The 25,864-nt window shown below is 37.3% G+C and overlaps 1 protein-coding gene across 3 annotated transcripts in view; it reads left to right on the forward strand.

Annotated features, from left to right (window-relative positions):
* NALCN (sodium leak channel, non-selective) overlaps positions 1 to 25,864 on the forward strand; it is a 214,682-nt gene that overhangs the window by 100,483 nt on the left and 88,335 nt on the right. For all 3 annotated transcript variants that reach the window (XM_040653961.2, XM_015274986.4, XM_015274991.4), the window contains exons 11-13: positions 13,715 to 13,846; positions 20,748 to 20,915; positions 25,547 to 25,738. In XM_040653961.2, coding sequence (XP_040509895.1) covers positions 13,715 to 13,846; positions 20,748 to 20,915; positions 25,547 to 25,738 — 492 coding nt within the window. The remainder of the gene's footprint in view (positions 1 to 13,714; positions 13,847 to 20,747; positions 20,916 to 25,546; positions 25,739 to 25,864) is intronic.

Here is a 25,864-nt window from a genome sequence, read left to right on the forward strand (position 1 = left end):
ATGCCCGGGGAACTGAGATAGATAGGGATGGGGTTTGCTTGCAGTGCCAAGCTGGGACCTGCTTCTACTCCTCCTCATCTCTTGAGTGTCCCCTACCTCTGCTCAATGATGGCAGGTCAGGGGTTCCACCACTGTTTGGGGGTATCACCCTTGTGTCTTTCTTGCAAGTTTGGCAGGGAGATACTCCGCCAGTCTATCTTCTTCTCACACCTCATCTGCTGCTTAATCTCTCCACCTCCTCCTTAGGCTTCTCCACCATACTGAGCAGATCATCCACCTGCTCACACCTCACACAGGTGCAATCCCTACCACTCTTCACCAGTAGCATCAGACTCAGACACTTCCTGCAGCCAAAACCTGGACTGCCACATTCTTTGGGCAAGCACTCTGAGTTGCCACATTATTTTCGATAGGAGCTTTCTGCCTAGTGGAGACCATGGCCAGACTTGTTGCCTGGGAATCAGCCCATAGGTGAGCCAGTCTCCAAAGTGGCTATGAAACTGAAGAGTTGTTATGTTACTAATTCAATTACCCCACTAATTTTGAGTATTTACTCAACTGAGTTTGTAAGGGAGAACTTCAAAATAACCGGAAGTCTGCAGTTTCGTGTATCCTGATTCCAGCTTCAACAGGATTCTTGTGTGGTGCAGTCCAAATCCAACCATAATTTCATTACCTTAGACTCAATATATTCTCAATTTGAAATACTATTTTATTTCATCTGGACCACATTAGTTTGAGTTGCCTTTTCAAATGAATACCTCTAGGTCTGCTTTAGTGAGGGAAAGATAGATGTCACAGTCATATTGCAGTAGTGAGCAAACTCGGAGAACAGATCTTTTTTAAGAATAAGGAAAGTACATAGGAAATCACTTCTCTTTGCTCTTGTAATTAATAGCAGTCAAAATCCCTGATTAGTTCTGCTGTCCCCTAACTCAACGCAGCAGAGTCTGTATGTACTCAGCAGTTTCCAGCTCTGTTTCAGGTAGGTGAAAATAACTCCAATGATTCTCATCTATGAGTTAAATTTTGTTTGAACGCAAACTGCTTTATTAGAAAGGAGGTTTTGAGTCTAAGAGCAAATTCTTTTTTTCCCATGTAATTATTCATCTGATCATTTATTTAATGGAGCATTGATTTATTTCAAAGTAATCTCTACTTTTATATGTAAATCACAAGTTTTTGAGAAGAGTGTGGTAATTAAATTATGCAAGGAAAAACTAATCAGAAGGTGGAAATTCCATTAAAATGTTTTATGTTTATTTATATAGCCAAGTAACTCAGTTTAGAAAAACATTTCCTAAAATTGAGTTTTTTCCATAGTGTGCTAATATGAGTATGTTCCTTATGTTTCCCCTCCTGTAGCTGAGTAACTATTTTGGAATGTTCTAAGCTTTTCTGTGTGAAGCAGATGCGTACGTGTTTTGAATCACATTCACTGTGTGCTGAATTTAATTCAATTACCTGTTTCCTGACATAAAACTTTTCCCACAGTGTGAAGTTTTTGTTGCTTCATTCAAGCATATAAATGTCATTATATAAAGGTGATAAAGACCAAAACTCAGTGCATTTTGAGGGAGGTAACTCTTGCCTGTCTGAACTGTACTGTACATTGTGTTCCTACGACAATTACATATAGTAACCTAGAAGATTAATGCACTCTATTAGGCAAGGCATTGCAATCAGAAATCAATAATTGATACAAATGACCAGCCCAACTCGGAAAGGATTTTTCTTAATTGTAGATAGAATTGCCCAAAGCACACATTTGGCAGTTTCTGGTTAGGGAGGGAAATTTTCAAGGAATTGAAGTATTCTACTACTTCAAATGCTGACCACATACATCTGTAAGTTTTGAACAGCTCAGCCATTCAAGAGTTAGAAAAAGCACTGAAATTTAGCTCAGCCTTTTTCTAAAGAATTTCAAAGCATTGCGTAAGTGATATAGTAAGATAAAAAGCTGCAATAGGGTCATAGAAGATAAGTAGTTGTAGTTGAGTTTAAGACTTTTCCATGAAGGAAGGGATTATTATTTTTTCTTATTGTCTTTGTCTGGAAATGTAAATAATAGCACAATTCAATAGTAGGTAAAAGAAAACCCCTGGAGGAAATATTTTCTTCCCTGAGGAACTGCTACAAACCTCACTTTCATGCTGTTTTGAAACACTGGCAGCAAGATGTCTGAAGAGAAAATCAAGTGCTTCTACACACACATTTTGATACTGGAAAAGAAGTTGTTTGGAAGGACATGGTTTATCACTGTTCCTACAGAAGGCAGCATTTGAAACAATTAGATTTCATTTTTGCTTTTACACCATCACTTCTTCAAACTGAAGAAAACTGTTCCCCTACTTTTCAAGTTTTATTTTCATTTTTTATTCTTATTCTATGCTAAAACATGCGGCCTTCTTATAGTGCTTCCTCAGTATATAAGAAACAAAAAGTTGTTTGGGATTCAAAATTGTTTCATCTCTGTAAAAAGAGGCTACTGGCAAGTATAAACTCATTTTCTTCCTGTCCTGAGTTGCTCTGTGTGTTAATTTCTCATGAACTTAAAGGAACTACTAAATATGCTTTCAAGTCTTCCTAATAGCAGAATTTATGTCTCCAGTCCTCCAGCTCATTCTGAGTAGTCAGTTGTCTTTTTACCTCTATGTCTATTATCACCAAAACACCTACGTAAGTCTCTCATGGTATTTGAACACTGTTCTGACCAGAGGTAGGTTAAAGCGTGTATGTATAACAACAAGCTCCCCCTCTGAAGTGCTGTTTCTTCTACATGATCTATACAGGGTTAATAGATACCAGCATTGATATGAGCAACTTGCTCATTTGAGTTTGTGCAGTACCAGTCACACTAAAACTGAAGATAGGCTAAACATTTGAGAAGGTGGATTACACTGTTATGGGTGAAAAGGTGTATACATCTCTTGCTCAGTTGAGCCTATCTTTTTGCATGGGTAATGTCTTATCCTAAGGATTATACTATAAATTCTGAAAGTTTTTGTGCTGATCCTCAGTAAGTACCAACTGGAGACTGTGGTGCAATACTAATCTGTTATGGGTGACTGCCCTTTTAGCTCATGAGCTATTCACTAAAATAAGAGCAATGTTTTCCTTCATGATTGTTAAGCAGCTTGTAAATCAAGGACACTACTGTAATAACATAAAAAGAATACAGTTCTGATGAATCAATAAATAGATAAAGAAAATGAGTTAGAGACAATGAGAATTGCTGACTTGCATCTGGTTAATAAATGACACTCAAAAACATAGATCCTGAATTGAAATGTAAGTGAAAGAGTAAGCAGTTTCAGGGAGGTATTCAGGGTGAGGTATTCAAGTCCATCCAATTCAAAGAAACAGTGATAATTGAAAACTGTTGGAAGCAAGGTTCCTAGAGTTTCAAAATGTAAAAGCTACAGAAATTCTGAAGGCATGGAAAGAAACTACAATGCAAATGGGTTCCAAATTCCTTACCTTTTCCATCACCTTCCTTGCAATTTGGCGGAAAGTTGAAGCATGTATAATAATCAATTACTTGACAAGATTATAGTTTACTTATTTCTGTAGGAGTGATCAATGTAAAATGTATCACAGTTCATACGTGGTACAGCTTTTGAATAATGGCAGATTTAGTCTTAAATAGGGAACTGTCCTGCTGTACAGTAAGCAGGACATTAAGTACATTTATTCTTTTGTGGTTAACAGGTTTTCAAAATAAAAAAATATACAAAAATAAGAAAACATTACTGACACATAAAATAGAAGATAATATCCTGAGGATTCAGAAACAATACCTAAATACAATGGCGTAATGCAGATTCTGGAGTAGATTGAGATTTCAGATAAAAACACTTCACGTTCTTAATCTACGTTTTTAATACATCCATAATAACGTGACTAACAGAGCACAGCATCAAAAATCAGCTAGAATTTGGTGTGCGCTCTCTATATATGTCTAGACAGATGTGTATTTTTTAAAGTATTTATGTATATATGGTGTATTAATCCATAACAGGTAGAATGTAATCCGTAACAGGTAGAATGTAACAGGTTAGTTTGGGTATTTACCAATTCCTGTATCTGACAATAAGTGCATTTACCACCTTGGTTTTAAGGTAGTTCAGATGCTAGGTTGCTGCTAAGAGATCAGTTATAATTTGGAAATATAAAGTATTTTTTACTGTGAAGGGGAAAGAGGTTGTAGGCTTTATTTTCAAAAGTACTAGGCAGCCAAATCCATGTAGGGCAGATAAGTGATTAATTATATCTTGGTAAGGAATAAGGACTCTTCATCCCTACGGCTTAGGTAAGCTCTCTAGAAATAGTTCAAAAATTACTTTGGCCTGCTTCATTTCAGTTTTTATGCAGTAATTCTTTTGTCTCATTGCATTTACTGAATTGTTTCGCAATGTTTAGGGAAAAAAGTTACATCTGTATGTAAATTATGTGGATTCTATTTTGCATTTTGTCATATGTGGCTTTAAGAAAATTCCTGCCAAGGTGATGATATACTTCCTAAGAGTTCTAAAATTTGAGGGAAGGTAAGAATCTTCATGCATTGTTGTTGTCATGAACAATTTAAGCAGCGTTTTTAGGTTTCTTTTATGTTGCAGCTGCTGCTCTCCATTTCTTTAAGTCAGATTGCAGACATTGAAAGGCAGCTTACTTCCTCCACATCTCTTACAAAGAAGATAACATATCGGTGCTAGCTGATTTACAAACTAGTGAGGAGGAAGAGGTTCGCTTAGTTCCAAGAAAGCCATTATTTCATGGATTTTTCAGACAGAAGAGTCACCGTTGCTCTGATTGACTGTCTTATAAGTTTGTGGAAGGAGAAAAGTGGCTACTGTTAGTGGGAGCGCATCTGTAGTGCTTTATTCTCTTAGTATAGGATGCAAAGTAACTATGCAGCCTGTCAGTAGAAGGCATATACAATTCTCCTTTGATGTATAGCAGAAATAAAGCTTTGGCTATCAAATCTGGGATGTAATGGAAAAGACTATATAGTTTATGGCAGGTATTTTTGCCCTTAGCTTGTTTACTTGTAAAAGTCATGCCTTACAGATTTTATTTTCTCTTCAATAAGCTTTCCTTTATTATTGCCATTTGCTTCCTGAGTGTATATTTTCTCATTCCTCCTGATTTACTGACTTTGTTCCTTTGATCGAAGTTCTCTTCATTTTTTTAAGTAGATTTTTATTTTCATCAAAATTTACTGTTCAAAAAAAGTGGCAGGAGAGTGTGGTACAATTTTACAGATTCATGAATTACTTATTTCAATTATTAAAAATATATTTAGACTACCAGAACACAGTCTTCGGCAAATGCTGATTTCTGAGTGATTTTTAGCTACAAATAATTTGGAAGTGATATTTGTTGTTTGAAAGGAGATATTTTGGTAGCATGGAAAGCAGGCCCATGCTTGGTTATTGGAGCACGTTTGCCTCTTCTGTTATATCATATTTGCGTGTTCTAATGTTTCCATTATTCAATAATGCTTCAATTTTCAGATTATTTTGAGGCCACAAAAGTAATAGACCGTATAAAAACACATAGATACAGTCTCTGCCTTGAGTTTTACTGACTAATCAGATTAAGTAGAAGGTGGAAAGCACAGTAAAGTGAAGCGTGTACAATATTTTTCAAGGTAGGACAGTTTTCTATCTGTATTCTTTCTCCCAGGCTACTGTCACCTCTGCAGCAGCCAGAAATGTAGCATTTAGGGAAAGGTTTCCAACTGCATATTGCAAGGAGGTCATCATTCCTCTCTACTCTGCCCTGGTGAGGCCCCATCTGCTGTACTGTGTCCAGGTCTGGGGGCCCCAGTACAAGAAAGATGGAGCTGTTGGAGAGGGTCCAGAGAAGGGCCACAAAGATGATCAGGGGGCTGGAGCACTTCTCCTATGAAGACAGGCTGAGGGAGCTGGGCTTATTCAGCCTAGAGAAGAGAAGGCTGCGGGGTGACCTCATTGCAGCCTTCCAGTACCTAAAGGGAGCCTGTAAACAGGAGGAGGGTCAACTCTGTACAAGGGTAGATAATAACAGGACAAGGGGAAATGTTGAAGGAGGGAAAATTTAGGTTGGATGTCAGGGGGAAGCTCTTTACTATGAGAGTGGTGAGGTGCTGAAACAGGCTGCTTGGAGAGGTTCCTGGAGGTGTTCAAGGCCAAGTTGGATGGGGCACTGGGCAGCCTGGTCTAGTATTAAATGTGGAGGTTGGCAGCCCTGCATGTGGCAGGAGGTTGGAGCTTCATGATCCTTGAGGTCCTTTCCAACCCAAGACATTCTATGATTCTATGCATATTCTAAAACCTGCAACAGCTGAGATTTTTCTTTTGGGGGGGGGGGGGAGTTGTACAGCATGGAGAAACTTTGTTCCCAGTTGCTGGAGACATTCAGGGAAGTACAAGTAACTATTTTCCATTGGACTATGGATCTTAGTGTCTTCATATCCATCCCTACTACATCACTGGCCTGAGAAGTTCTCTGCCTACAAAAAAAAGGATGCTAAAGGAACTGTTTCCATTTCCAAAATTAGTGAAAAATTGTTCTACTCTCATGTCACTGGGACGAGCAGCTTGGAAGGAGGGTCTGCCTCCCTGCCTTCACCAGAACATCTGAGCTGAGGCTACTTGCGTTCTTTACAGTCTAAATGCCATCTCTGTCAGTGTACATCAATCTCACACTTCACCTTATTTCCTCGCTGAGATTGCATTACTTGAATTTCTCTCATATGGAAGTTTGTCTCAAATACAAATGCTGTCCAAGATTGACAGTGTTTTGTAGTGCCCCATACTGATATATAACTGCATCAATATAAGGTATTAGAAGCCTGCTCCCTTAAAATTTGTGGTTAATTCTTAATAATTCTCAGAAATATTCAGATCTGCTAAATTTCTCTTGCAAGCATATCTTTGTCAGGCAGTCATAAAGTATGTTGAAAGCAAAATGGTTTGTAGAAAATTAGTTACAGGCTTGTAAAATGCTCTACAATGTTCTGCAAACAAAAGGGAAAATTTCCTGCAATTTCACAATTTGGTATTTGCCTAGATGGCCATTAGCCAACAAGATGAAATCAAATTTATCCTATTCATGCTATGAATTATCTGTGATTAGCAGTGTATAGAATGTGATTTTCTAAAGCTCTTTTCATAGGCAAGGTATTATTAAGCACTTTGTAAGGGGGGGAAAAAAAGAAAAAGAGAGGGAAAAAATTAAATAAAGATCAAGAGTATTATAAACCTGAACAGGATCAAAGGCCTTGTCTTTTCTTTAGCCCAGAATTCAATCTTTTACTCAGCAATGTTTTGAAGTCCTGTTGCACAGAATCCTAGAAGTGAAGCGTTCTTTACTATTTCTAGTCTTGTTGCAGGACCAGTACCTTACTATAAACTTGGAGGCATGTTATGTCTCCTGCTTCCATAATCAAACCAATACTGGCTAGCATCTTGAGTGACCATTTCCCAGGTTACTTTTGTAGCGGTAAGAATTCAGGACGTACAACATAAAGTGTTCCTATTGTATAAAACCCATGAAAAGAAAAAAAGAAAATGTGAATTTACTGATAATTCCTTTTAATTTTTAATTTGACTTAGTGTTTTGTGTGCTGTTGTAATGCATGTGAGTCGTGCTTTGTTAGCTTTTCTGAGCAAGGCTCTGTTAGGGTGCTCCAGCTATTGCTGCTCTAAGAAAGCATCATGTACCATAAGACTTACAGTTAGAATGGTCACGAGCAACTAGTCATGGTGGTGCTGTGCACACAGTTGAGTTCGAAGTCAGGTTGTCTTCATGTCAGTGCGTTGGGGTGATCTAATCTGCAACAGGCCCATGAGCAAAGAAGGTTGTAGTAGCATAAGTGTAACCTTTTTGATTGTGATAAGTATGTTAAAATATCACCTCTTTCATACGCATGTGAATAACAATTTGCACAAATCAAAAGCTAGTCTTTCTACCTGAGAAGACGATGTTCCAGAAGGCATGTGTAGACATGAGTACAAATTATCCACAACACTAAGGATATATAAAATACAATGAGTTACTAACTTATTTTTCCTGTTGATGGGCATGAAATTCAAGAGTAACACATTTAGGAGAAAAGCTGCTTACCCATATAGAGAGTTGTTTTAGTTAAATGATGTTTACTCTGCTCATTAATTGATCTGGTTCTTTTAAGAGCTGATCCTGCCAGTCTGACAATTATGTACTCTGAGCTTTTCACACACTAAGTGGCAAAATAAGCAGAACTTTTCTGCATATCACATTTTCTCCATGACTTGCTCAGTACTAATAAACTTGTGGGTTTTGTCTATTTTTTTTATTCTTTGGGCCACTTTGTCATCAGATTTTTTTTAATTAGGCCATCAGTAAGAGTTAATTGTTGTCAAATGCAGTCTGAATTTTGGTAGATCTGAATTAAAACCATTGCCCTCTTTGAGGACATCTCTTTCAAAATTTCACATTGTGACACTGAACATTAGCTCAAAACTAGCAAATCAGGTAGTGACGTGAGGGTAAAAAAGCCCATATGTTCTTCTGTTACAGTCAGACCTGAGAAGTTTGCATGCTTTCTGGGTAAGTAAGGTTTATAATAAACTTGAAATACAAATCCCATCTAAAGGATGGTGGAATAAGAAATGACTTGATATAAATAGCAAGCCCCCCAAATGGTTTTAGAATTAGGAATGCATACTTCCATCTTACTTCATAATTCTGTTTTTCATCATAACTGCATTTCACATGGAGCACTGCTTTCGTGGCCTAGGGTATACGTTGCTCTGGTTGTGTAAGGTGGCAGCTACTGTGTTTTCTCCATGGCAGTGAACTGACAAAGGCCAATTTATGTCACTCATCCTCCCTCTGCCATGTAGGAAGCTGAATGGAGTATTAGAGTAGAATACTCTGTTCCTGGAGTGACAAAAGACTGCTTTAGACCCATGCACAGTAGTGCTCTGTCAGATTAAGTGACCCAGATCGTTTTCTCTAGCCAGCAATTCCAGTGTCACTGCTTACTTGAGCTTTTGAGTGAATCCTTACAGTTTTTCATTTAGAGTGCCTCAACCATAATAACCACATCTCTAATGTGTAACAGTGAATAAGGTTTTAGAAAACTTTCCTGTTTTCATGAAGCTTCAGTCTACACACAAAGCAAATTCTCAACATACTTGTGTGTTTCCAAACACTGAAGGAATCTGAATTGCTAAATGTTTGTCCTACACTGATTATTAGGGCCACGGCATCCTTTCTGCTCTGTGCCATCCACATTCACCACAGTGTCCAGGTCACTGGAAGTCATCATCCTATGTGAAGCCAGATGCCAGCTTTAGGAGTGATTCGTAGTAAATATGAGAAATTCTTCACTGCTGTAGTTGACTGATAGCAACAACAGGGCATTTCACTTAAGACTGCTTCAGCACAGCTAATCTTACATCCAATTTAGTATTAGACACAATTTTCCCATCATGCATCTGTCTGACAGCAACATCAGAACATTTCTCTCTTCTTATTTTTACAGTTTAAGACACACACATCCACAGGCTGGAAAAAAAAGTCAGTAAATTAAACAAGAACAAAACCTGGCATTATGTCTCTTCCTTCAAGTTTGAAAAAGAAACATTCCATGTCTGTGTACTCTGAAAAAAAAGGGGCTGTAATCCAAATGACACACTGCTGATCCAAAATGATTTTAAAGACTTGGATAAGTTCTGTGAGATAAATTCAGCCTTCTCCTACACCATATTCCAAAAGTCCTGCAGAAATGTGCAAAGAGATAATGAATGCTTATGGTCAAACATTAACATAGAGGTGTGGATGAGCCATTTCAAGTGTATGAGTCCAAATTAAAATTCTGTGATGCAAAAAGAACAAAATCAGGTGAAAATAGAGAGCAACCTGGGCACAGTAGGTGTATGTGCTAGAACAGTGTGATTGATCTCCGAAGGATGTTACAATCTGTCTCTGAGACCAACAGGAATGCAGCTTGTCATTGATACCGTTCCTGACGGGTGAGCAGCTAGACTCTGCCATGGTAAAGACAAAAATAAGAAAGTAACCTATTTGGTGTTTCAAGCACAATAATGAAGATGTCATAAAGGGTCACACAGTTAATCTAAATCCAGTTCTGTGATCCTCTGGGAAGAATATTGTGTGTTTGTATATAATGTGGATATATTCATGTTTGATACAAATGAGTTGTAGTGAAATATGAAGCTGTAGGATGCCAGTCTGGCTCCCATGAGCAGGCCAGCCTTGGGATTTAGAAATAATGAGTTTCTTTTTTGGGGTCTTCTTAGTGTAGTGTTTTTGCTGTGCGTGTGCCTGCATATCTCCATCTCGCAGGCCATTTGAGCTATCCGTAAACAGTCCGAAGTCTACATCATTATTATCTTGGTGTTGAATTGTTTTATGCAAATATAATACTCTCCACTAGCTAAACTGTCTCCTTTCAGGTTAGCTGAGATGAGAAGGCAACATTTAGTAATTGACAAGAAGCTTCACTTAATTTTACTGGGCTTATTATACTGCTGTAGGGTATTATTTATGTTATTGCATTTTATTTTCTAGCATAAAATATAGCACTGGAAAATCTTTTTATGAGTGTCCCAAGATATGGACAGTATTGAGAAAGTATGCATGTACGTATATACACATATACCAAGATGGTTTATTAATTTTTATTCTTCCTCTGGTACCATATTGCTTCCCTGTTTGTTTGGTGTTTTGTTGTCTTATTTTTTTAGTGGTTTTTTTTTTTTGTGATAGGACAGAAAAGTAAATTTTTCATCCTTACATAGCAGTTTATTTTAGCAAATCCTTTCACAATTAAGACAGCATACTTTGTTACTATGAAGAAAATTTTGACACTATTAAAAATACAGTGCAAAATATGCAGAGAGACTAGCTGTCTGTTTAGAACTTGTGTGAAATAGAAAAGTAACAGATAAGATGCTACCTATTGGAATCTCACCACTTACAAAAATGCATTTTTGAAACCATGCTTTTTATTACTATATCCTGATAACTTGTCATGTGAATTAAAAGTAAAAGCAAGACAGCATTTAGCCATTCAGTTTTAGTGGATTCACTGCACTTAAAGAATTGTTATTAGCCCAGACTTTTAAAGTAAATTGCTGCCTGTCAGGCTTTATCCCCTCAGCCTCCATGATAGGAATATATAACAATGTTGTATCACTAAGGTTGAAAGGAAACCAGTCTGAAGGAGTAGGGTTGAACTGTCATCTGTCTGCAATGCTAACAATGAATCACATATTAAATCCAGATGTTTAGATGCGAGAGGCTGTGTATGTGTGTGCATGTAGCTGTGTGTATATTCTCCACTCTGCTTTGATTTCAGTGGAATTCAGCAGAGAATTCAACAGATGAATGCTTCAGTAGGCAGGTACAAGTATTCACCAAAAGCCTGAACAAATGCCAGTTTTAGCAGCCTTCTATATTTATTGTACTGTGTTCTAATTTGAACACGTACAAGAAAAAAAAAACACAGCAGTTTTAAAGTGCAGTTCAAGACCCTAAGCTCCTGGAAGGGTTAAATGTAGAATGTAAATGTGGAAATTTCTTTGTCAACATTACAACCTCAGCTCCCTGAAGACTAAGATAGTATTTTACAAATGTGTGAGTCTTCTAGGAGTTAATACATGTTTGCATATGTAAAAATGTATGTTACTTAATTTTGCATTCTACTATAACATCTTCATATTCACAGGCCCTGGTTTTCCTGGGATATTTTAACTTCCCTGATACCTACAGGAAGCACAATGCAGCAGGGAGCAAACAGATCAGATTTCTGGTGTGCCATGATGGTAACTTCCTACCACATGTGATGAGGGCAGGTTTTCTGTCCCGACCTCTTATAAACAAATATGAACTGGTTGGATTGTGAGAGTTAAGGGGCAGACTTGGTTTCCATAACCATGAGATGCTGACATTCATGATTCTTGCAAGGAAGGAGCAAAACCAAAAGCAGGACCACCACCTTGGAGAACAAACTGTCCTGTTTGAGTACCTGCTTGGAACAATCCTATGAGATAAAGTCTTGGAGAGAAGGAGGTCTAGAGCAGCTGGCTAACTTTCCAGGATCTTCTCCAACCTCATAAAAGTCCAGCCCCAATTTCAGGAAATCAAGCAAATGTGGCACGAATCCCACATGCACGAGCAAGTAGTTGCTGACAAAACTCAGATATAAAGAGGAAGCAGGGCCAGGCAGACCAGGAGGAGTGCAAATCTACTGTCTGAGAGTGCAGAGTGGAATCTGCTAATGGATATGGTAGGCAATAAGATGGGCTTTTACAGGGATAACAGAAGCTAAGGGAAGACTAGGGAGAATGCAGGCCTGTGGTTGCTTGGATTAAGGGATTTGAATGTCACACCACCATAGAAAGCTACTAGCTTGGTCAGACAGGAGTTGGCATGGACTTGACATGGACTCTTCCATGTGCTTTACCGTAGCTTCCAGGATAATCCATTTCATGATATTCCTTGTCACAGAAATGAAGGTGACAGGGCAGTAGTTCCCTGGGTCATCCTTTCTTCTCTTCCTAAAAAAGGGTGTGATATTGCTTTTTTTCCAGTCACCACGGACTTCATCTGACTGCCATGACTTTTCAAATGTCATCAAGAATGGCTTGGAGACTAAGTCAGCCAATTTCCTCAGGATTCTGGGATGCATCTCACTGGAACCCATACACTTATGGATGTTCAGGTTCATCAGGTGGTCATGAACCTGGTATTTACTTACAGCAGGAGCGACACTGCTCCTGTAATCACTACCTTCCAATCTATCCAATTGCAAGTGAAGACTAAGGCAAAAAAAGTTGTTGAATACCTCAGCCTTCTTGTCCATTGTTACCAGTCTGCCTGTATTGCTTACTAGGGAGTACATCTTCTCAGACTTTCCTTTTCTGGTTGATGTACCCGTAGAAGTCTTTCTTATCCTTCTTTGCACCCTGAGCCAAGGCCTCACCATTCCTGAGCCCATCCTTATACAGCCTAGCAGCATTCCTATGCTCCCTCCAGGGTACCTGTCCCTGCTTCCACTGCCTGTGCATTTTCTTCTTGCTCTCCAGTTTGACCAGCAGGTCTCATTTCAGCCATGTTGGTCTCTTGCCTTCCTCTCCTGACTTCCTTTGCCTGGGAATGGAGAGCACTTGTGCCCTACAGAAAGCTTCCTTAAAGATCTGCCTGTTCTGCTGTGCATCCTTGTCCCTGAGGACAGCTTCCTGGGGGACTTTGTTCACTAACTCCTTGAAGAGCTGTAATTCAGCTTTCCTAAAATTTAGCATACTGACTTTACTCTTTGTCCATCCAGTGTTGCTCAGTAGAGTGAACTCCACCATTACATGATCACTGCAGCCCAGGCAGCCTCCAATCCTAAACGTCACCAGTCAGTTCACATGCATTGGTGAGCAACAGGTCATGTTTAAACAAGTTCTGGTCTGGTGGTTGGTGACCCTACCCACAGCACGGGGGTAGAAACTGGTTGATCTTTGAGTTCCTTTTCAATACAGGCCATTCTATGATTCTGTGATTCAAGTAATGTATTAGAATATGTTTAAAGACTAATAACTTATAATCATGAAAAAAAAGAAAGCTTTATAAAACATATCGTTATAGATCATTATGTTTTGACAGTGTAATAAAACTTTATAATACATGTGGTTTGACTCATCTTGATGAAAAACTTGTTCTTTTGCAGAAAATGATGAGGTCATCAGTGTTCCATATGTTCATACTAAGCATGGTCGCTGTAGATGTTATTGTTGCTGCTAGTAACTACTACAAAGGAGAAAATTTCAAGAGACAATACGATGAATTTTACCTAGCTGAGGTGAGTACGCTGAAACAACTATCTGGATATCTGGTTATTTTTCAAGATAAGCTGAATAGGAAAATCTGAATGACAAGCACATCTTAGCATGTAATTTTTTTTTTTATTTCCTTAAGCATTCCAATAATTCTTTGCTAACTTGTTCAAGTTCGTCTGTCTGACAGCCTTTTGAAAGGTAATTTCCTCCAACAAAATGTCAGTGGTAATGAGCTGAGGCTTAAGTATAACACCTGCAGGCAATGCATGGCTGCTGAATTGCTATCGTTCTCTATCAAGAGTATAACATTCATAAGAATTTAACATTAAAAAAAAAAAAGGTAAAACTCTGTCTTTAAAGATTATTGTACCACTTTCTAAATCATCTTCATTTGACAAATACTTGTCTTCAGGATGGTCCTTAAGCATAGCGAGAATAGTGTTGAAAATAGCCTGACTTCAGTAAGCTCAAAAGCAGATTGCAACAAGGCATTTATTCAGTCCTGACTTTAGTGAAGGAAGAGGCTCTGTTCCTGAACTGGAGGAGAACAGATTCTTTTAATGTGCATTTCCCACTGAGAGCCTGCTTGAGTGTTTAATTGGTCAAGGATTTTACTGTGCAGAATGTGCCAGAGCGCCTAGAACCTCGCCTGCGCGACTTTTTAGTACTATTTAATTCAGTTATCAGGAACAAAAAAAGAAAGACATTTTTGAAGTCTTTGATATGAATACATAGGCATGCCTTCAAATAGATATTTGTTTTTCTAAAATGAGTACTGTAGTATTTTTTATTGACAGTACTTACTTCAGTGAGCACTGTGAGTTCTCCCTTCATCCGAGAACAGAACCACCACTACAGAAATTCACTGAGAATGGCACTCTGAAGATGGTGATCATAGTTGCAAGCTTTATGGTTACTGCAGTTCTCTTGACTTAAGTAATTACACAGACCTTCTTTGGAGCCAAAGGGGTTAGCAACTAAAAGAAGGGAGCTCTGAGAGTACTTTATGGTCTCCCTCTCTGAAAGTTGACAGCATTTTTTGCATTGTGACTCTGCTGTTGCTGATATTGCATACAAAGCTGACAATGACAATGGCAGAAGGATCACAAGCCTTTTAGTGCACAACATTATACTTGATGCATCTCCCCGTTCCAAGGGAAGTTGAGTTAATACTCATTTTATAATTTATGGTATACTTTAGAGTTCTAATGTGATCTCTTAAAAACTTACAAAGCTTACAGACTTCTTGAATTTTGGGACCAAAAAAAAAAAAGAAGAAGAAGTTTAAGATAGCACCAGAGTCCAAACCCTCAAATAGTGCAGGTTGAAGACATCAGTGCTTCATCACTCTGTTGTCTTTCTTGTTGATGGGAATGGCTGTAGTTTGTGTGAGCATTGAGTAAATGTTGGCCTGGCCCCAGGAAAAATACAGAAGTACTTGAAATGGAAGCTCTATAGACCAGTATTCCTTGTTACTGGGGCTTGTATGAAAAGCAATGATTAATGCCGGTGATAGTGGCACTCTGGCTTTGTCTTCTTTTCCTTCATTTCAACCAGTAACAGAAGTGATTGACTACATAGCTCCCTAGCAAATTGCTAGGGAAATATAACACAACCTTGTCCCTTCTCTTTGAAGAGAAACTAACTTTCCAGCATTTCTAGAAATCAAACTTCCTTCTATTTCTGACTGAGTTCAAGCAAGACTGTATGCTAGACTGAAATTTCTTTAAAATAACTGATAAAATTAGGATGTTTGAACTCCTTAGCCAAGTTTGTTCATAGACTAAGACAGGCTATTTTCTGAAATACACTTCAGTTTAATGTTTATTATAATATATTCTAATAGTACTTAGGTTTAATGGATTTTCTTACTACCAGATATGACAAGTGTTTTTGAAAGGAAGAGATCTGCACAAAAAAAAAAAAAAACCCTTTGAATATACATATTTGTAAGAAATCCAGTAAACATTGTTATTGTTAAACTGAAAAATCATCTGTATAAAATCAATCCTTTTCCGTATCATAGCAATATATCCCATACTACTGATTAGCAAATAGAAGGAACTCACTAGGACCTCAAATACAGCATTCACCTCAAATCTCAAAAAATAGTTCTGGCTTAGTTATGCTGTTTAGAACCAGAATTCTAGTCAGAAGGTAAGTAAGTGATGGCTTTACATATTCAAATTATAATCAAGACTCAACAACCTCCCAAGCAAACCCCAAAGAGCTTTAGAAGTACTTTGTTCCAGACATTAAACAAGTTCTTAAAAAAAAATACATTTACCATATTGAAGCTATCTGAACTTTTAAACAGTTGTCATAGGAAGAAAATAGTGAAAAATATTAGCTTTATTTTATCTCAAGTTCTAAGCATATTCTAAAAACAACATGAGTGAGCAAGAAGATGATCCTGGGAATAAGACATTGGAATAAAATCAATGAAAAATGGATCCTCTTAGGATATCCCCTGCAGGTTTGACAATATTTTCACTTCTTGGAAGTGGAGATATTGGAACTCATTTTAATCTCCAGGCCAGAACTGAATATTTAAATCAACATGAAAGCCTGGGACCATGAACTGCTCATGGTGGGCACTTTTGCTTTATGCAAAATAAATAAATAAATAAAAGTGGAGCCTGGCTTCTTAACAAAATAACATTAATGCAACTTATATTCATAATAGGAAATGCTGCATGTGCTATTTCTATTTTGGCACTTATTAACCACTGCTAGAAATACTCTTTTCCAGATCTATTTAAAGTGCAGGGCTTGGAGCTCTTCAACAGAAATACTTTCAGGGTTTTATTCTTCAAGATAAGTGTTTTTGTAGACCAGTGTACTAAATTTCTGTTCTACGAACAGTGTCTGATTTTCTTTAAAGATATATTTTTTTCCGTCTCTGAATGGCTTAGATTAATCCCAATACTGATTTGGTAGCGGGGAAACTTTCAAAGAAATCATTTGTTTACTTTCTACAATTCTACCTGTTTACTTTTCTATTAACAAGTCTGGAATAGAGAAGGGTATTTTGTTTGTAAGACACACTGTTTTGAAGTCCATTTGGCTTTTGTTTGTTTTTATTGTTTGTTTGTTTTAAACTTCACTACAAACAATATAAAAATCAAATAATAAACTCCTACTGTTTCATGGGAGGAGGTATAAAATGCAGCAATAGAGTCAAAAAAATCCTAGGAAAGAAGACAAATTTACAAGTTGTTTTAATTTCTTATTCAGCTATTGTGAAACTTATATTTGCAGCACACACTAGAAGCCTTAGCAGAGACAAGTGGGATTCTTACAAATACGGTTTTAACAAGTAGTCTTTTGAAGGGCCTCAGCACAACACTGCTAAAGGCTGCATTAAGACCATGAAGTTTCCACGTGCTGGCTGGGAGGCAACACCCAGACATCACCCCCCTCCTGGCAGCTCTGCATTTCTTCCCCTCTCTCTCAACCTCATTTCCTCATACAGGGCAAGGATAAAGCATTTTTTTTGGCAAAGCAAAGTTTTTAGCCTGGTGGAGGACAGCTGCTCATGTGTTACACCTGTTTTTTCCTGTTCTAGCCTGTGCTGGCTTCTTAGGTGAATCTGCTTTATCTCTACAGCAATGGAAGTAGTGATTTCAGCTTTAAAAAAATCTATAAAATTCTATTACATTTCACACCTCAGAAGAAGATCTAGTAAAATAGTCTCAGTCTTCTGATATGAATTACAAGCAAAAATTACCAGCTCTGTCAGTGGAAGACAGGTGTATAAATGTAATCAGATGTTATGCAAACCATCTGATACATTTTTAAGTGCTGCTGCTTTGAATTCATTTCACGAGCATATAAAATGCAAATGATCCCGCCCACACATTTTTAGAATAAATTAAAATATACTTAACATTGTATTTGTAAGTGTCTTTTCCCTAATGGGAAAGCTATGTGCACTGAAGTATGTATGTGTGTATTTAAATAATATTGTTATTCCACCTGTTCTGAAACAGAATTCCAGTAGCTTTCTACTCTCATTCCTAATTTGCCTCTCTTACTGTTTAGGACTTAATTAGATGAGTTTTTTCTTTAGAAGTGAGCTTTCATTTTAAAGCTTTTTGGTAAATCATTTGCCTTTCGTTTTACAATAGGGATTTTCATATAAAGGAGTAATTTCTTCAGGCTTGGCACATGGTTTTCCTTGAGCTCTTTGAACTGTAAGTGCTGAAAAACTAGCTGTATTTGAGAGTACAAGCATCCTGCGTACCTGGAGGCGTGTATGTATGAAATCACACAGATAGTTCTTTGCAGAGCTTCTTTCCCAATCTGACAAAAGATTTGGAGGGCTATGAAGCATTTTGCCTTGATTTAACCATTCAAAAGACATTTGAAGCCTGATAACTGCCTGAAGAAGTCATGTAAATATAGCTGGCAGCACTGCTCATAAACAGCTGTATATTGTAAAGGTGTTAGCATAGGATATAAGCTTCTGTGTTTGATCTCCTTGCTTGTGACAACCCTGTACACATAAAATACTTAAAATTCTAGCTAGCTGACTCAAAAACAACTTGTTTAGTGATGATAAATATATTTTTGATGGATCTAAATGAGGTAAGCACTTAAGCAAACATCACAGATATTGTCACTGTTGCAGATAGAAAACAGCTATATTATACTGCACTCATAGCAGAGGAGCTAGAATATGTTTATTGATATAATATAGTGATTTAACAAAGCTTAATTGTAACTAAGGCAGTGACTTAACAGGATTCAAAATGGCTGCATATACTTGGTTATTTACTGCATAGAGAATAGGGTAAGCACACACATATAGGAGGCTCTCCTGATAAGGTTCATAGTGGATCCCCTTCCTTTCTAAGTTCCTTGAACCATGGAGGTAAGGAGCCAAGGTGCATCTGGATCTACTCCTAGTTCCAGTGTTTGTCAACAGTTTATCCCAAAGGGATTGTATGTGCATAGTCAATCTAAGATACAAATTTAGCAAAGCCAACAAAGTTTACAATCAATCAAAGATGTGATCTTAGTGAGGCTAACAAAGCCTAAAACAAGCTATTAGTCACTTACCTAGAATGTGTACTGGAAAGGTGACTTGATGCCAAGGTGTAAGAGATGCCTTCTCAAGGGGAGATCCTGTCTTGCAGCCAGCTGCCACATAGGAGAGTTCAAAGAGGGGTTCTTTGAGCACGCTGTTGATGGGAGGAAGATGATTGACTCATAGTCATCACTCATCTTTTAGGTGTATGCTCCATTGGTACTCAGCTGTTGAACCAGGAGTCTGCTATCAGTTCTTTCAGCCCCTGGTTTGAGACTGATTTATGATCATTAATCTGTTTTAGCAAGAGTCTTATCAGTACTGTTATTCATCGTCCTCCTGTGCAGGGCCTTGTGAACAAGACCAGGCTGAAGAAGGTGGTTTAGGGAAGAAGACCGGAGAGTTGGGGGAGCACACCATCACAGTCACAGTCAGATTCATGATTCAAATCTTAGTCTCCAACTCTGTTGCTCCCTGTCAAATCCAGTAAACCTCTTTGCCTGCAGTCAGTTAATCTCTCCATCTTCTGACTTCACATTCTCTAATAAAAAAGGCTAATAATTCTTAATCTAAAAGAAGGTTTGAGCTGTACTTTATGTTTACACAACACTTTGAAAGTTTTAGCTGGATGTAGATACAGCCTAATGTTATTTCAGTGTCTCTCTTATACACCTAAGCATGTAAACAGTTAGACAGGAAAACTGCTGAGAGAAGGAGAAATGTCTTTTCCATCTTGAGTTTCCTGGCTGCTGGAAAATGAGGGAGAGAATACCTCATACTATAGACAGTACTTTATGAAGAAGGCAAGTGAGAAAGAAGTGTATCCAGCCAAGATGATTTCCATTACTGTGAGAAGAAAGAACACATTTTGAAGACATAGACCTTTAGAAAATTGCCTCCCTTTTTTCATAGCATTTTGCTATGTTAATTATTTCAGGAAAGGCCTCTCTAACTCCTCTGTAATTCCCACCTTACTCTCTTTGCTTCTTTAACACAGTCTCTTTTTAAAATTAAGCAAAAATACCAATTCTTGTCTGAGCTTTTAATGTTCAAGTTCCATCACCTTTTTTTTTTTACCTCTTCCAGTTGTCTTACTACTTTGCAAATTGTAGAAAAATTGAGGTAGCAATTTTCAAACAAAAGACCTTTAAACCTTGTCTTCTTTCTTAGATCTCTTAAAATTCTTCAGACAGCTCCTCTGTGTTCACAGCTTCACATTTTGAAAGAATCCTCTTCATTCTTTCTTTGGTTGGATTTATTATTTCATGCCATTCTACATGTCTTTGTTAGGACTTCAGAAAATTTCATGAAGTGTACATTTCAATAAGCAATATGAGAAAAAAAATAATTTATAAAAGAAGTCATATCTAAATTGAACACTGAACAATGAATTTTCAGATTGAGCATACACCTTTTGAAAATTTAGGTGTCAGATTTTACAGTTATATGAATAAGACAAATTTCCAACTATTTATAATGTAAGCTGAATAAAGAACATAACAAGTGTTTAGGCAGAGTAGATATAATTCCTTAGAGAAATAGTAGATATGTGATTTGTTATACTTGATTTTCATTACATGATCAAAATTGTTTATCCAAATAATAAAGTACTCTTATGGTTACTTTTAATCGTTTATAAACGTAAAAATTAATTTCAGTTCTGTATTATTCACAGTTGATCAGTGAACAAATAAGTGCCATGCAATCACAGACATTTTTAAAAATCATGTGGAAATAAATGAAATACCATGTTTGGGTTTGTTTTTCTTTTCTAAATACAGTGGAGATCTTTATTTTTGCCATACAAAACCTTGATAGACTTTATGACTTAGAAAGTTGTAACTGAATTCAGTGTTTTGACCACATCTTTCTTGTTTTATATATTCATCCAGGTTGCTTTTACAGTTCTGTTTGATTTAGAAGCTCTCCTGAAGATCTGGTGTTTGGGTTTCACAGGATACATCAGCTCATCTCTTCACAAGTTTGAGTTGCTACTTGTAATTGGAACCACTCTTCACATTTATCCAGATCTCTATCACTCTCAGTTTACATATTTTCAGGTATGTACAGTTGTTTTTCACATTTTACTCTTATACCAATTAAAAATATTACCTATCAAGAGGAGTATGTATTTCAATCTCATTTACTTCTATCATCAGACTTCTGATGTTCTCACAGTATGGACTCCTTTCAAGAATACCTTTAAAATAGCAAGTAAGTCTGTTCTTAACTGTGTCTCTTGGGTAAATTTTCAGAACTAGGATTATTTCTAGCTCTTACTTACAGCTGCCTACTGTCACCTTCCTCTAAAAGCCACCACTGCTTTCACAGCTTCTGTTCCTAAGATCTAAATGTGCTTTCTGTTGCTCTTCCAAATCTTGACATCAGTGGTAGTCGCATCCCTACCTGAGAAGAACTGCAGTCATTGTGGGTATTCTGAAGGCATTTAACCAGGACCAGCTTAAGGTTTCTCTTCCGGCTCTGCAACTATTCTCAGTTCAGAGGGAAAGTGTGTTTATTGAGGTTATTCCTACATGTTAACTCTGGGGAAGAGCAGGAAAGCAAGACAAGGAAAGACTTATTAATTCAGACTTCTGATTATTCCTCTGTCAACTAGTCCAACTAATTCCCTATTCAGCTTTGTCAAAGTGCCTAGGGTTACTCCAACTGTGGAAGAAGGTGTTGAGATTCATTATAATGTGCTTTATTCTACAGTTCTGAAGTGAAATTCTTTAAATTAAAAAAAAAAAAAGCGTGCCTGACCATTATTCAGCAGTGGATTGTCATGGTGAATAATTAATTATACATAAATACAAATAACAATTATCCTGACAGAATCCCATTCGTGTATGTGATTAACTACAATGACACACAGTAATCAAGTAAGTACACTGGGGGTGACACTCTCTCCAGGTGACTGTTGCAACATGATGTTTTTTTCAGAGTTCTGCAAATCCCCTCTTACGTTTTTTCTGAATGGTTCTATGAATCTGCTCAAGAAAGATTTTAGAATATCATATTCTATTTTGATTTCACTAGGTACCATTTTAAGGCTTTTACATGGTTATACCTTTCAAGGTATGTGTAAAATTTTGCTATTCAACATGGTGTGATATACTTAATGTTCAAAAAAAGGGTGCTCTATTAAGAGCATGCCATCGCACCCCTGTGTCAAAAGTACACAAGAAACCTAATTGGGAGCTTTTAGTTGCAGCAGTTAGCTTTGTAACTAACACATTAGTACATAATTACTAGAGCAAAGCCCACTGACATCTGATGATCTCTTTGTAGGAATTCTAAATTACAGGCATGCTGGACTAAATAGGTAATATTATCAATAACTCATAGGATTGAAAATATAATTAAAATTTAGCCAGATGTTGATAATAAAATGAGTTATTTTCTGTGAATGTAAGGAGTTTCCTTTTTTGTTTGTGTTTTTAGTAAGTGCTTGCTTTTCTGACAGAAAATATAGGGACATGACTTATGTGTATAGGAGACGGAGACGTATTTTACAGAGAAAATGCCTGCTACACTGAAAGATTTGGGCTGTCTTTTACAATCCAAATCCCCAGAGAAGCAGATGACAGTAAGGTTGGAAAAATATTTCACCTGAGATGTCAGTATGTAAGGGAATAGAATCACAATGTTGGAAAGTACAAGATCATCTAGTCCAACCATCCTCTTATCACCATTACTACCCACTAAGTTACTAAACCATATCTCATGGCACCTCATCCAGACTCCTCTTGAACACCTCCAAGGACAGTGACTCCACCTCCCTGGGCAGGCCATTCCAGTGCTTGACCACTCTCTGAGAGAAAAAGTTTTTCCTTATGTCTAATCTAAATCTCCCCCGGCGCAACCTGTGGCCATGACGTGCGCATCATATACCCCAGCAAGTTACCTTCTTGGCAAGCTAGAAACACATTTTTAAATCAAGGTCAAAAAGTCTTTTTTACATGAATACACATTGATGTTTGGCAGATTTACAGGTCTTTAGATATTAATGATGACAGGTTGAATGTGTTCCTTGTCAGCCAACAAAACAGGTTACTGAAAACAGAAGTCATTTAACACCTTCCAGAATAATAAGCAGAAATGTTATTTTCTTTGTCCAGTTTTGCTTAGCAGGTATTTCATTATTCATTGGTGTCATAATTACCTTTTGCCGATGTATCATGTTAGCCACATTGGCTACTGCTGACTTTCCTACCTATCTTTCTTAAACTCATTATGTGTTCATTTAAAACACTTTGCAAAGTCCTCTGTGGAGGAAAGCATCTGTAAACTACAGCAGAGCACCATTCCATAAGCTACAGAGCATCTCATCTGTAGAGAAATAAGAGAATTTGCATGTTATTGCAGAGACTTCTAATAAGCTGGCACGAAGGGGGAGATTTAAACAGAATTAGATTGCAGAGACTATATCTGTGATTGGAGAAATACTGCTGAGTGATTTTTTAATAAATTTCATTACTTATTTGTGATGCAGCTATTATTTTGACAGAGCTGTGATTTCCCTTTTGTCGTTTTCATTTTTATGTTTTTTAATGTATTTTTATATTTAATCCAGATTGTGCACCATCTACATCTTCCAAATTTAATACAGTTTGCTATCCAATTACATGGAATGCATAAATGTTCATTACAGTGTACTTTTGCTAGATTTAATTTGTCTCCTAATGAAAAAAAAAAATAAGATTAGCGTTTTGCTTAAAGGTCAATTAAAGTTACCCAAAGGACAGTAAAAAAAGTAAGGCAGTTAGTAAAGTTCAACCAAAACACAATTCAGAATACAAACCAGCATGCAATCTTCACTCTGCTGGGGTCGTTGTTGAGAGTAGCATTCATGTACATTTATACATCAAGAAGATGTCTAAGCAAGGCACCACATTTAAATGGTAGTACTTAGAAATCTCACTGATCTTTCTGGCTGTCACTCTCTTGACAACCAGTTTTATGTACTCAGGTTACTTGCAATGTGAAATATGATAGAAAGGACTTTACCTCACTTTATTCAAATGATGTTCAAGTTAGGCTGTCTCATGTAACCTCTCAGCCCCTGGGCCCTTTTTAAGTACTGAGGAAAGGGTAGGCACTTCCCATCTCACTAGCAGTCTGGTTTGTTTAGAATAAGTTGCTCTCTTGTGTTGACTTTCTGTCTCCCCTTTGACAGCTGGGCCTATTGTGATCCCTGCCGGACAGTATAGCATATTCTGAGTATCTGGTAGGTAGGTAACCCAGTGCACGTAGCATCAGCCTATAATTTCACTGTAATTCCTACCTTTCAGTTTCAATATGATTTTCATAGAAATATAAGGTATACCCAGGGCTGGAGAGTCGTCTTCTTTGTAAGAACTGCAGAATTAGATTTGACTCATATCCTTCTGTCAGTTGTCTCCTGTGCCTACTAAGGATGCCACGGCCTCTTATTGATACTAATGTTCATGTTACTGTTTTTGTCACCATCACTGGCTGGAATAGGAAGATCAGAACTTTCACCAGCTTTTCAAAAGTAGATTCAGCAGTGAGTGGGTCAGGAGTTCTACAGACAGTCACAGTTCTGCTGCCACTGCTAGCAGTGGGATGCATAAAATACGTCAAATTCTTCGGTGGCACACAATGCCATTTTCTCTGATACTGAGAAATGCCACCCAAAATTTGCCTTGTTATGTAGCAATGTGTTTATTACCAAACTTGCTAGGTTATGCTTGACACAATGTCAAGCAATTTTGCCTTGGATCACTGAAATAGAAAGATGAACTGCGGAAGAAGATTTGGCTGTTTGAAGTGCAAATATATAACCTTCTGTAACAAATAACACACAATCACAGAAGAGTAGGTTAGAAGTGGTCTTTTAAAGTCATCTCATTCAGACTGCTGCTCAAAGGAGGGCTTTCTGCAAAGACCGTTCAGGATCTTGTCCATTTAGAATATGTGGATTTTTAACAGTGATGATAAGCAAACTTTGGAGCAATTTACTTATGCTGCAATCAATTCTCTGTTGATAAATCAAGTCTGCTGAGTTTTGTCCTCTACTGGAGGCCATTCTTATATATTTGATGTGACTATGAACCTTCACTGGTCCGTAATTCCTCATTACATTCAGACTCACTACCATATGTTTTGTGTGTTTCTCTTCCTTTGTTTACCCCAAAAACAGCTTTACTCCCTTGCATTTCTGTGATGACCATGGGTCACAGGTGAATTGATAACCTTGGGGTCTTCAGCATCCTTCTATGCCTGTACTCTCAAGAATTATGCTGTCATATCATGCCTTGGTGCTGCATTTTTTGAAAGGGTTGCAGATAGCTTTATCTGTGCAAAATTGCTTCTTTTTATTAATGTATGTTAGATCAAAAGATATATATAGCAGTGAGCATTATAGCATACAATTTTCCAAGGCTAAGCAAAATTTAAATATGTTAATAGTTACCTGGTCATTAAATAATATCTGTTAGTAGCTAAAACAAACCTCTAGGCAGGTCAAGACAAGTACAAAGTTTGATGGGTTCCATGGCTTATGCTCTTAACCCAAGAAACACTTGTGGTCTGCTGCACTTGTGATAACCAAATATTTACTGTGTTACAAGGCTACACATTCCTTTTTTATCTTGAAGTCTGGCAAGTTTTTAATTAACATAATAATCAAATAATTAATGCAGTTGTATTTTCTCTTTCTTTGCAGGTTCTTAGAGTAGTTCGACTTATAAAGATCTCTCCTGCTTTGGAGGATTTTGTGTATAAGATCTTTGGACCAGGAAAAAAACTTGGGAGTTTGGTTGTATTTACTGCCAGCCTTCTAATTGTAATGTCAGCAATCAGTTTACAGATGTTTTGCTTTGTGGAAGAACTGGATAGATTTACAACCTTTCCACGGGCAAGTATAACCAGCAATGATATCTTATTGTGTACTATTATTTTCTTATCATTAATATGTCATATTATTCATATATGACCAACATTCTTATTCTTCTAAGTACCAGAGGGCAGAATCAGCTTATGT

The sequence above is a fragment of the Gallus gallus genome, chromosome 1 (genome assembly GCF_016699485.2).
Source record: "Gallus gallus isolate bGalGal1 chromosome 1, bGalGal1.mat.broiler.GRCg7b, whole genome shotgun sequence".
NCBI classification, from domain to species: domain Eukaryota; kingdom Metazoa; phylum Chordata; class Aves; order Galliformes; family Phasianidae; genus Gallus; species Gallus gallus.